The sequence below is a fragment of the Telopea speciosissima genome, chromosome 7 (genome assembly GCF_018873765.1).
Source record: "Telopea speciosissima isolate NSW1024214 ecotype Mountain lineage chromosome 7, Tspe_v1, whole genome shotgun sequence".
Lineage (NCBI taxonomy): Eukaryota > Viridiplantae > Streptophyta > Magnoliopsida > Proteales > Proteaceae > Telopea > Telopea speciosissima.
This window is the reverse complement of record NC_057922.1, coordinates 66,448,113-66,460,604: the sequence shown is the minus strand read 5'-3', so window position 1 is coordinate 66,460,604 and position 12,492 is coordinate 66,448,113. Positions and strand designations below refer to the sequence as shown.

Below are 12,492 nucleotides of genomic sequence, written 5' to 3'. Positions count from 1 at the left end.
TGCTTCAAGAAACCAATTCCCAAGGTATGATCAGGCGATGTGTACAGACTTGTGTGAAAATGGCAAAAGCCACTATAAAGGGAAGATGCACATCTTGTACCTACATCTACAAGTTTAATCCAGTGGAGTTGGCCAAATGACAAAATAAAACATGAAAAAAACCCTACACCATAGAGAGGATGTATGGGTCTACGTATACAGAGAGTGTACCATTAAATGGAACAAAAATGATTAACAATGAGGTTGAAATTTGACATGTGACCAATTAAAACAATTTCTTAGATATCCAATTCTCATAATTACCACATCACTCTTCCCTGTGGCAGAGAACAGATGCTCCCATCCACCAGTTCTACTAGAGAGTTGCCAACCACGAAAACTTTCACCAATGAAGTTGAGATCGGGACACTTTTACAAAGTTCACTGATCCTCCATACAAAACTACAAACTTGTAAGGCTACCCAACCTACAAACCACCCATCGGACAGACTTTGACAAGTGTGATAATCAAGATAAAAGTGAAAATTGTAAAACCCACTGTAATCGGGAAGGGTGTGGTTATTAGATTTGGTGAAACTTCCAGCATTTTGCTACATAAAATGGCCTGTATGATGCATTTTGACAATGCAAAACCAGTGTCAAACAATTTGTGTTCTTTACAAAAACCTTGGCAGAATTACAGTTCCAATTTTTATCCTCTTAGGTTCTCTGCCCGGTACTGTTGTCTGGTGCCTCTAATAAGAAGGGGATGGGGAGGGGGGCGGACCCCACCTGGGCAGTGTGTTAGGGTGGGGGGGATTAGGTCGTCATTTCCGCCCCCCCCCCCCCCCTATGAGAGGAACCGGATAACTGTACTGGGCAGGGAACATGAGAGGATAAACATCCCCTAGAGTTCAAGGACAGTTTTTTAAAGAAGTGAGGGGAGTTCATATCACACAAAAGAGAGGGCAGTCCAACTCCAGGTGAAGGTGGGATCCATTCCCAGGTCTGAGCTACGACAAGCTAGAGACTTTTCCAGCCGAACCAGTTGGTACCATCAGCAGAAGTATTACCTGACAGAATTAGATCTGCTTTTTGCTGCAGTAAACTGCTACTACAGTGCAGAGACATTATCGAGCGCTACAACAACAACAAACTCAGCCTTATCCCAACTAAATGGGGTTGGCTAGACATTATCAAGGGCTAATAGTCAGTATTGTTTGAGAAAAGGACAAAATTAACACTACTCAACACCCATGCAGATCTCTTCCAGTACACTAAACAACTTTTGTACCAATATTGACTTTTTTTCCTCCAAAGAGGGGGAAAATTAGGGGAGGGGATATGGTCTAATTCTAAACACATTTCAGGAACTGTAAGGAAAAAATGAAGCACCTATAATGCAAAAACTAATTCATCACCAATTGGAGCAGAATTGGAAAATTGTGAAGAAGAATTAGTACTCCCGCTATTCTATTTCATAAAGAAAAAACTAATTCATCACCAATAAAAGAAATTGCATAATTACCATGTTATAAGTAGATCCCTCTTCTAGTATCAGCCAAGAATGGGGAAGATTCGGGTAATGTGCTCTAAAGGAATTCTATCTGCAGTGTTTTGCTTTAGCTCCGGCTGGTTAAACTTATTGCGAGGAAGGACAATAAGCTGGCTCCGACCATGGCCCTTCTCAAGAGCCCACCCACAGTTGGAAACCTGATGTTCCAGGTACTTGTCCAGTGAAAGGCCTTCAATGTTAATAGCCTGTAAATTCATCCAAAATTGGGGGGAAACATTCTAAATAAACAAATCCAACAAGTTTTACAACAAGACTAGAATGAGACAGGAACATCTCAACCCTTGAAAAACTTAGGGATTGGGTGTCAACCATATATAAGGAAACCAGATAAATCAAATGGAAGGGCAAAAACAGTGGAAAAAAGGGAAAGAAATCATAGGTTACCTCCGCAAGTACAGCTCTGGGAACCTTTTGGAAAGTCAGGGAAAGGACATGAATTGCGTAAGCTTGTATTGCTTGCTCAAAACCTAGATTTATTCACCAAAGAAAACAAAATTGCAATTTATTATCTTGTAAGCAACAGAAATGGGTGAGACAACAAGAAGACTGTATTAGCAGGACATCAATAAAAGGGGAGTAGTGAAATAAGTCTCTGAAGACTTCAAAACTAATTCCCCAGAAAAAAAATTCACCTCCCCCCCACCAAAAAAAGGCAGAGAAATAACAAAAAAAAGCAGAAATATAGCCAATTGAACCACATTACGAATGCCGTCCAACTGAAGTGAATTGTTCTTCCACATGGTCTACCTATTTGCTCATTCTGAGTGTTGGATAGATGTGGAATAAGCTGGACAAGCCACATTTCAATTTAGGATGCTACATCAACCATATGGCCACCACGTATATGTTTTTTGAATGGTTCCTGTACTGCTCCCATTACCAAACAAAATAATTATTTGGAAGCCCTACTCTTTATGTGGAGATATCAGGTTGAAATGAAGACAGACTCATGGTTAGATGGTGACATGGACAGTATTTCGACAAACTTGGGCCCCGTCAGAAACTGCTATATGGCCAAAAAGCTGCTTCAGTTGCAACACTTCCCAACCGTGTGTTTCAGCTGGAACCCCACTCCCAAAAGGAGAAGAAAAAATATATGTGAACCCTCTAAATCCAAGTTTAAAAAGGACTCCATTCATGCTAGGTGGCTCACTGGCTCATGTTTTCTTCTGTTTCCTCTAGTAATACATACACATCTGTCCTATAGTTTTTAAGAAGAAACATATTTATCTCAACTTAACTCAGCCTTATCCCAACTAAATGGGGTCACCTAAGAAACATCATTCATTTATAGCTCTGAAAACATGGAGGAAAAGGAAAGGAGACGTATGACAGAAAGATGACTCACAAATTGCTTGTCCAAGCAGTTTAAAACAGCGCAATAAATATATACCTAGCATATCAACTGATTTATATGAACAACGAAAAATAAGCCTTACTCGTTGATTAACCAAATGAACTAAACAACACTTTAAGAACTCATAAAGCCCCTATTCCCTTTATCTTATTCTTTCTCCTTCGAGTGACCATAAAGGCAATGATTTTCAATCTATTTCAACTGTTATCTGCCAGGATAACATAATCTATAACTTGCATTTACTAGCAGCTATAATTTTAGGACCAAATCTGCAGGGAGGTATGAAGTAGGACCACTTCTTTTTTACTATTGTTTCCTTTTTTTTTTTTTCTTTTTTTTCAATTACTGCACGCCTTCTGCCAAATATTTGATGCAGTCATCTTATTATCTTACTCGATTAATTGGTAGTTTTTTTTTTTCTGGGTAAAGATTAATTGGCAGTTTGAGATCTATAAATAGAAATCACTTATGCTAATAGTGCATATACAGAATACTACCAATTGTGTATTTTCTGAACAGAAACTAGAAGCTTCATTTTATTAGTCCAACCAAGCCAACCATAATAACACTCCCCCCCCCCCCCCCAAAAAAAAAAAACAAAAGAAAAACTGCCCTACTAAATAATTCTACTTCATGCTCCAAATTATGATGATTCAACAATCTTTCTTGGGCAGAACGAATTATATCTCATTCAAGGGAAAGAACAGGGAAATCCCATATGACCTAAAATGTCAAACAAGTTGCACTATACGTCAACCCAAACTGCATCTTCCTCTCCGGGACCATAAAAAGGGACTTTTGGAAACCAACAGGCATTAAATGAAAGAAAATGGGGTTAAGTGCTATAGAACTACACAAGACTGAATTGTTACCTAGCACTACTTCAAGTATATGGCGATTCTTTGCTGCCTCATCACAGAATTGGCAGAATCTTGCTGTCTGTAAAGGATGCATACACTCTAAGGCCATTACAAGCATGTGTTTACGTGTATTAAACGACAAACAACAAAGACATACCTCCAAATAGTGTGAGAGGACAATCAATGTTTTGAACTGTTCTTCCATTTGCTGATAATCAAGACAGCCAAATAAAAGCAGTGTCACAGCCTACTTATCACAAGAACTTAGAAAAGAATAAAAGAGGGTGTAAAAAAAATGTCATTTGCAATGAGACAGAACTTGGTCTTCTGGAATTTCAATATCTCTAAATTCTAACCAAACCACCACCCCTCGCTCCAAAGAAAAAAGATATAATTGAAATGAAAAGGAACCATTAAAAAATAGGGGAAGCATTAAAGTTCCAATTCAATCTTGATTAGTATAGATAGAACATCAACGAGTCAATTGCAACCAGATGCAAGCTGACGTAGGCACTAGTCGAGCAGTGTTGACAATTTTGGCCACATTTGGAGCCAACTAAATTCAACCAATATCAAGTTGGTCTATCAACTAGGTCAATTTTTTTCACATATAATTTAACCTGGGGTAGGAATATCAAATCAAGCTTTGTATTGCATATTTATGTTGTTAGTGACTGCCACTAGCCAATTTCTTTTTCCCCATCACCCCTCTCTCCAGATTTTTTTTTAATGAAAACTGAGCAAACCTGACCTCACTAACCTCAGGAAAAAAATACAATAAGCTTTATACAACTCTGATGACATGTTAGTTTAAACTTTCAAGAACACAACTCATTCCCAACACATTGGGACATCAATAATTAACAACCAAACTAAATGAAGAGAATAAGAAAATAATACCACTCGCTCTGGGATTAAAAAGAGACAAAGGCTGAAATCTGGAGCTGGCATTGCCATAAGAGCCTGCTCAAAAAGGAAAAGAAAATAAAAATCAGGCATTTAAGAGAAACTTGGATATAGAAAGTTAGACAAACTTCTTAAATATTTAAGCATGTTAACAAGACCTTGACCAAAATGCGTGCGACAATCTGGGTACTCATTCGCTCTGGTTCAAACTGCAGAATGAACATGATTTCAATGGATGTAAATAGCACACAATACTTCATCCATTTAACAAATAGGGAATCTTAAACCAGGAATTTCATGAAGAAATTAAGGCATCTATGAGTGTGCGTCTTTCTGTGTTTCATTGTTTGTGCTTGTGTTAGGGGTAGCAGGTTGTGTGTGTGTGCACGCTTTGGATAGTGAGAGAGCCAACCTGATAGAGTCGAAGTAGGCACAGATTTGCATCCAGACTGTATGTTTGTGAAGAAACCTATTTTGGAACAAAACAAATATACCTCCAACGTCATGAATGGGAAAAAATATACATATTACTGACCTGTATATGCATCAACAGATAATACTTCCTTGTCATAAATCAGAAAATTCTAGGGTTTTAGTAGTTGATTTGCAGTGTCCTACTGAAATTGATGGGCATATCTAAAAGGTTACAATAACTGAAAACACTATCCAAGATGAAAATAGCATAAAAGTAGGCAAAAAAATTCATTAAATCTTCTGAAAAGATTCATAAATTACCATGCTCAATCATTGGAAAACTTCTCAGGGGGTTCTTTTTTTGGCAAGCAAAGCCTTAGTAATGTAGTACTGTATTTGAGTTGTCAAAACAGTACCAAAATAGGATCTTTTCTCAGAAAATAAAAATCCAAATTAGGAGAATAATTAATAGAAGCAAATCAGATGGTCAGACAACCACCAAACTCAAATCGATTTCAACAAATAAAGGGATGAACACTTGCTGAAATTCTTTGGTAGATCCAATGGCTTGATCAGAAGATAGGAGGTAATCCTAGTTGTGCTAGGAGGGTAGAACAGTAACTTCACTACTCAAAACAGAATTCAGAAAAGAGGGATAGATAGCTTAATTGATCTTGAATATATATTATAAATCTCAGCAATATCAGATTAGTAAAACCAGTAAATAAAGTCAATATTCAGAAAGCAGAATCTCAACTTAAGAGATAAGGGCAGAATGGGAATTTCAATATAATTCTAGATTGGCAAGTCTGATCTGGACCAAATTCTGATTGGAGGATTTCTTAAGGTTGAAGAACAACTGATCAAAATTTGAAGATGATCTAATGGTTGGATTTCCCTCGTCAGAATTCATGCAAAAAAAAAAGCCTTGCATATGAATTCTAGTTAGAACAGAATTTAATTTCAGAACTAGAACAGCAAGTACTAGAAGATGAATTGCAGAAAATAACTAGAACCTGAACTGGTGGAGGGCCGGTTAGGAGAGAGGGAGGATTCCGAGAGGGGATCAGAGCGGGTTGTCCGTGCATTGGCCATGTGGGGGCCCATGGCCCAAAGCTGGGGAGAGTTGATGCAATGAGTACGCTCCTTGCCAGGAATGGGAGGAGAGTTTAGTCCCATATTGATCAGGTAGTGTTCAACAGTTTGGCATATGGCCTTGGAAGTGCCTCTCTGCCCCGAAGCTCGGGCTTTTAGATTGGCCGCCATCAAAAGCTCGATTGGTTGCTTGAGGTTTCTTGCAACAATATGAGCTAGATTATGACGACACATTCAATCAGGTTGCCAAAATCCCAACTGCACGGGTTTTGATAGCACTTGCAACAAGAAAGGCATGGACATTATAGTAGATGGACGTAAAGAATGTCTTTCTTCACAGAGAGCTTGACCATGACATCTACATGGAGTAAACAAAAAGATTCATGTGTCAAGACCGACAAAAATAAGTATGAAAAATACGAAAAGTTTTGTATGGATTGAAGCAAGCACTAGTGCATGGTACAAAAAAATAGCTTAGTTCAAAGTGGATACTCAGTTACACCTCCATATTTGAGCTTGTTCGTTAAAGTTCAAAATGGTAAGATATCAACCATACTCGTCAACATAGATGACCTAATCATCACAGGAGATAATGAAGATGAATTGTCAAATCAGGGAATATTTATCTGTACGATTTCATATAAAAGACCTCAAGCATTTTTTAGGCTTGAGATTGATCGAGTCAAAGAAGGGTTGTTCCTTTGTCAGCAAAATTCACATAAGAAATCTCTTACTAAAATACAACTTGAAAAGATTCCAAGTCTATCTATACGCAAGTAGGGGTCAACACTAAACTAAGTATTGATGATGGAAATGATTTGGAAGGCTCGACCATGTATGGGCAACTCATAGGTAGTTTATTTTCTTGACAATGACTCGACCTGACATCACTTATGCAGGTGACCTAGTGAGTCATTTCATGTAGAAGCCAAAGAAGCTTCATCTGGAAGCAACTTGTTGGAATTTGTAGTATGTGAAGGGAATTGTGGATTTTGGTCTTCTATATGGAAAAGGAGAAGCTTGCAAGCTATTTGGCCATTGTGATACTGATTATTCAGGTCACACAAGCAAGAGAAAATCAATGATTGGATATACATTCAGTTTTGAATTTGTAGCAGTCTCTTGGTGTAACAACAATCAAAAGTATCTATGTCAATCACAAAGGCAAAATATAAATCAACAATGGCAATACAAGAAAGCCCATGGTTGATGCAATTAATGAATGATCTACATCAGCCAGTGAATTATTCAATATCCCTATACTGTGATAACTTTTCTCTCATACGATTGGCAAAAATGCCTGTTTTTCATGCAAGGACCAAACATATGGAAGTAAACCATCACTTCATTCGAGAAAAAGTCTTGCAAGGAAAAGTTGTTGACGTGTTCACCAAAGAACTGTGCTTTACCAAGCTTGACAAATACAAAGATGAACTAGGCATGACAAACAAGATTGAATTAAGAAGAGTCGATATTGAGGGGAGAATTAAAGATCAACACTGACCGTGGTCATCGATTATAGCAACCAATTTGGCCATGTGGTCCTTGAAACTAAGGATCGAAACCTACAAGAAAAACTCACTTGGCTCGAAACCGAAACTTTGAACCTTGTTCCCAGTGTACATGCAATCATAGTTCTAAGTTTGCAATAGAATGTGTTTTTTTTTCCCCTTCTCTATCTCCACATATATGACCCTAAATATGTTCCAGGAAATAAAAAGGAGTATATGATGGCATGGAGACTGATTTGGGAGCAGCTCTGATAAATGATAAGCTATAAGAAAGTTGTTTGAGGTGGCAAGGCTATGTTCAACAAAGGCATTTGGATGCTCTAGTACGGAGGAGTGATTTGATTTAGATTGAAGGAACTAAAAGACCCAGAGGCAGACCTAAAATGATCCTAGGAGAACTGGTGAGGAAAGACATGCATAGCTAAGTATGACCTCCAATAAAGCTGATTGGAGGGCAAGGATCCATGTGGTGAACCCCATTTAGTTGGGATAAGGATGAGTTGTTATTATTGTACCTGACGTCATGGAGACTACCAAAACTCTCTTATACACTGGCAAGATACCCAATATAACTTTTAGAAGAATAATGATAAAGAATTAATCAAGAATCCTACCCTTTCCTTCTTCCTCTGTTCAAATAAGTTACAGGCCAAAATTCTTATTAACCTAAAATCAATTTCAATCGTGATGTTTACTAACATTTAGGTCCAAAAAATGCCACATTCTACTCCACCATGGCTCTTTTCTTATTTTTATTTTCAATTTCTGGCGTATTGGGGTTTTTTAAAGTGGCTTTCAGTAAGAAGCTTAACATCCTACACCAATACTCAAAGCAATGTTGAACTGATACACATCCTCAAAACCCAACAATATCATCAAGCAGACTAAAAAAAATACATAAAAAGTCTCCTGTCCCGGACTCTCGGTAAAATTCCTCACCTTTCACCATAACTAATTATACTTTAAATTAGTAAAGTAAAAGAATCAAGAGAAACAGGAAACAGAAAACATAAGTGAAAAGAATTACGATATACGAGGAGAGAAAGAGAGAGGCCTGGATCTCTCACCTGCTCGTTCTCGTAGCTTTCGAGATCAGGTAGAATGTCAGGATTGTATGGGTTCACAGCGATAAGCTGCTCAACCGTGTACGAGACCGGCTGTTTTGGAACCTCTCGCTCTCTTCCCATGGCGTACTTCTGGGATTCGCCCAGTTACACAGCCTGCTACGTTCGGGAAGGGAAACAGAAACAGTAACAGAATAGACGAACTACAGAATGAGTGAGGAACTTTCAGTTTTAGGGCAGGGGTCGGAATAATATTCAAACGTCTTTAATCTCTAATCTCTCATCTCTATACGACTAAAATCAGATAGAAGGGAGGGTCACCAATTAAACCCGTTTGCCCGTTTTACCTGCCTTACCCGACCCACATTTGGAGGAGGGTAAGGATTGTATTGGCACCGGTCTAGGTCTTTGCCGATACACATATGTACTAGATGTAACGGGCTGTATTGGGCCAAAACTAGGGATGTAAATGGATCGGATCCGTATCCGCATCTGATTAGCTTTCGGACGGATTCGAATAGTACTAAACGGATATAGACATGGATACGGATCGGATATTTTATCTGTTTACATGTAAATATAGCTTTTCGGCTTTTCGAATAGCTATAGCCTATCCGCATCCGCATCCATTTATCTTGCTAACGGATTCGGATAGTGCTATACAGATACGGAAACAAATTTCGGCTATTCATTTACACTCCTAGCTAAAACATCATTTTTTCGATCAATGTCCGTATTGTATCAACCGATCTGTATCAATTAGGTATTCGTATCGATCATCGAATATCAATACCTAAAATTGTGCATGGAATCCTCTCGTTATCGATGGTCCATGCACCACGTGATCGACTCCATTAATTTGTCTACACCTAGTTATATCACATGGAAGGATGGTGTAATATTAATTATAGGATTTTGAGGAAATTATATGATTAAATTCAAAATCATACATCTCCTCATACTATGCACCAACCTAGTAGCCTTGAAATTTTCAAAGCTTAAATTTTTGGGGAATTATTAGTGTAATAAGGGTCTGTTATTTATCCAAACATAACAAGGCTATAACTACCCTCTTAAACTACAGTTAGGGATACAATTGAAAATACATTTATGAGGGTAATTGAGTGAAATCGCATTCACTACTAAAAAATCAAAGAAATCTTAATACTTTAACTAACTTTTTTTAAAAAGGGTTAAAATGTAATTGACCACAACCCATCTTCCCCAAAATCATCTATATAGTCCCTCTTTCCCTCCCTCTTATTTCCGGCGAAGCTAAAGTTTCTTCTCCCTCGGTACCTCGACTCCCTCCCCTTCTCTCTCCTCCCATTCTCTCATTCCCTCATCCCTCATTTCTTCGTTCACTCCGCACCATGCGAAGGTCGGATTTGTCGAACTCTGCAACAGAGGCAGCGGTGCAACACTGTGCTTTCATGACATTGTGAACAAATCCTACTTCTAGGACTGTTTTTTCACGGATCATCTGAAATTCACGACTAGATCGATATCAGCAACTTGGTCCAGGATCTATTGCAATTTAAATTAAACAAAAAAAAAGGATCATGAGTTACTGACTGAACATTCCTCCAATCTTGCTTTATGGAAAACAAACACAACCCATCAGGTACAGTTTGTTAAAATCATTCATCAATGAACAGTCTGTCAGCTTGGATGCGAGTTTGGGGCATGTTTGAGTTTGGGGGTGGAGGACTACTATACGTTTATGTTTCCAACGCTCTCACTATGTCGCTTTCCTATTATCAAGAGTGGTCACCTCCAAAGATAAGTCACATGCCAATTCAAACCACCCAACGAATCAAGAGGCACCAAGATTGGCTGGGTTTGGGCATATGAAAGACTTTAGATTGAGCGCACACTATTTGAAACAGAAGAGAAACAAGAAGAGGTTTTCAAAACTTTTTTTTTTTTTTTTTTAAAAGAAGAAGAGAAAGAGAAGAAATTAAAGCACTTCAAATTACTTAAAAATCAGAAAAATAAAGTGGTCAATAATTTCCTCGGCAACGGCGCCAAAAACTTGTTTGAGTTTAAAAATTACCGCAAGCGTACGGGTCAATCGTAGCTACGGGTCGAACACGAGGAGATATACGTCACTCTATTTAACTAACTTAAAAGTAATGCAAAGTGAACAAAATTAAAGTGTTAAATTAAACTAATGAAAATTAATGCATCCGAACTCATAAACATCTAACAAAATTAAGGGATTAAATTGGCATCCTAACACATGAACATCTAACCTATCAAACTAACGTAAATTGGAAGGAATAACAAAAACGCAGTCACACTTCATAATCACATAAAAAGAAATAAGGAAATAAAAGTGCATCCACATATCACAACCATATAAAAAAAATAAAAGAAATAGAGGGAGAAGAAGAAGAAGATAGAGAGAGACAGAGGAGGGGGAGAATGAGATTGAGAGTTTAGATAGTAAAACCTGGATGTGCTTGCATGAATATAATTGAAAAGCTTGAATACTTGCATAAACTTACCATGGCCTCCTCTTCTAAATCTTCAAGTCTTGTCATCAACTTAAGAACTTAGACTAGAAGGCTTAAAACCCAAACTAGAATTAAGAAATTACAACCCAATTGAAGACTTAAATTGAAATTAAAGCATAAACTAAACCTATTACAACCATTAAATGAAAATAAAAAAGCAAACTAGAACTTAGAAAAGCCAAAAATCACAACTTAGAAGGAGAAGAAGAAAAGAAATTTTACTAAGTGAATGAACTAAAAATTACACTAAAAACTGAATTAAAATTGAACTAAAAACTAACTAAAAACTGAACTAAAAAACTAACTTCTTACAACCCAAAGGGCAAGAGGTATTTATAGGGGGAAGAGAAGAGAAAAGAGAAGAGGGAAGTGTAGGAGAAATATTCCCTAAGAAAAGAGAATATTCTCTTCTCCTTCCTCTATTACAATGCCTTGAATCCTAAGAAAAAAGGAAAAAATAGAAAAAGAAGAAGAGAAAATTGTTTACATGTAACTCTATTTCTACAGAAAAGTAAACTTTCAATTCTAACAAGTGATTTCTTTTCTTTGTAGATATCTTCTCCAAGCAATAAAATCAAAGATGCTTTGACTTTTCAACTTTCCATAGGTGAGAGAATATCTTTCAAAATAAATCTATCCCAAGTAGAATTTCAGAAATGCCCTTGAGAAGTTGGAGGAGAGCGAGAGTAAGGGTGATGACTAGGATTCCTTCAAGAATAAATAAAATATCCATTCTGTCATTCAGAAAACGTGGAGTATGGGATGCTTATATAGGCATCACCGTTGTGTTCCTTGCGAAAAATCACCCAAAATAGACCCAAATTTCGTCCAATTTGGAGTTCGGGAGCCCAAGATATCTCAAGTTGAAGTTGGATTGTCCAGAGCCCTCCAAATGGAATCTTTCGGGTACAGGAAATATAACTTCTGGTTATTACGTTAAGGCTCATAGAATCCGAACTTTCGCTTCACTTTGTCTCCGATCGACTGTCAATAATTGCAAATAAACCCCTACAGACCATTTTCGCGCTTCATTACGGAAACGGCCGTAATTTCTTTGTTTCAACTCGGAATCATATACCGTTTGAACCGTTGCGAAGCTGACTCGATGGGCTACGCATCCAAGCCATTAACACCTCTAAATTGCTTTAAAATATTTTCTTACATCATCTCCTCCATTTTCATAAGAAATCACCTAAAACCTGAAAAGCACA

At 37.6% G+C, this 12,492-nt stretch overlaps 1 protein-coding gene across 1 annotated transcript; it reads right to left on the bottom strand.

The window, feature by feature from the left end:
- Window positions 1–1,439: 1,439 nt before the first annotated feature.
- On the bottom strand, window positions 1,440–8,977 carry LOC122667143 (eukaryotic translation initiation factor 3 subunit K-like). The gene is made up of 8 exons (XM_043863345.1): window positions 8,766–8,977; window positions 5,091–5,147; window positions 4,837–4,887; window positions 4,673–4,735; window positions 3,930–3,980; window positions 3,785–3,851; window positions 1,940–2,022; window positions 1,440–1,740 (listed from the first exon to the last, which is right to left on the bottom strand). Exons 1-8 carry the CDS (start codon window positions 8,883–8,885, stop codon window positions 1,537–1,539), a joined length of 696 nt encoding a protein of 231 aa, XP_043719280.1. The 5' UTR covers window positions 8,886–8,977; the 3' UTR covers window positions 1,440–1,536.
- Between the last annotated feature and the right edge of the window lie 3,515 nt (window positions 8,978–12,492).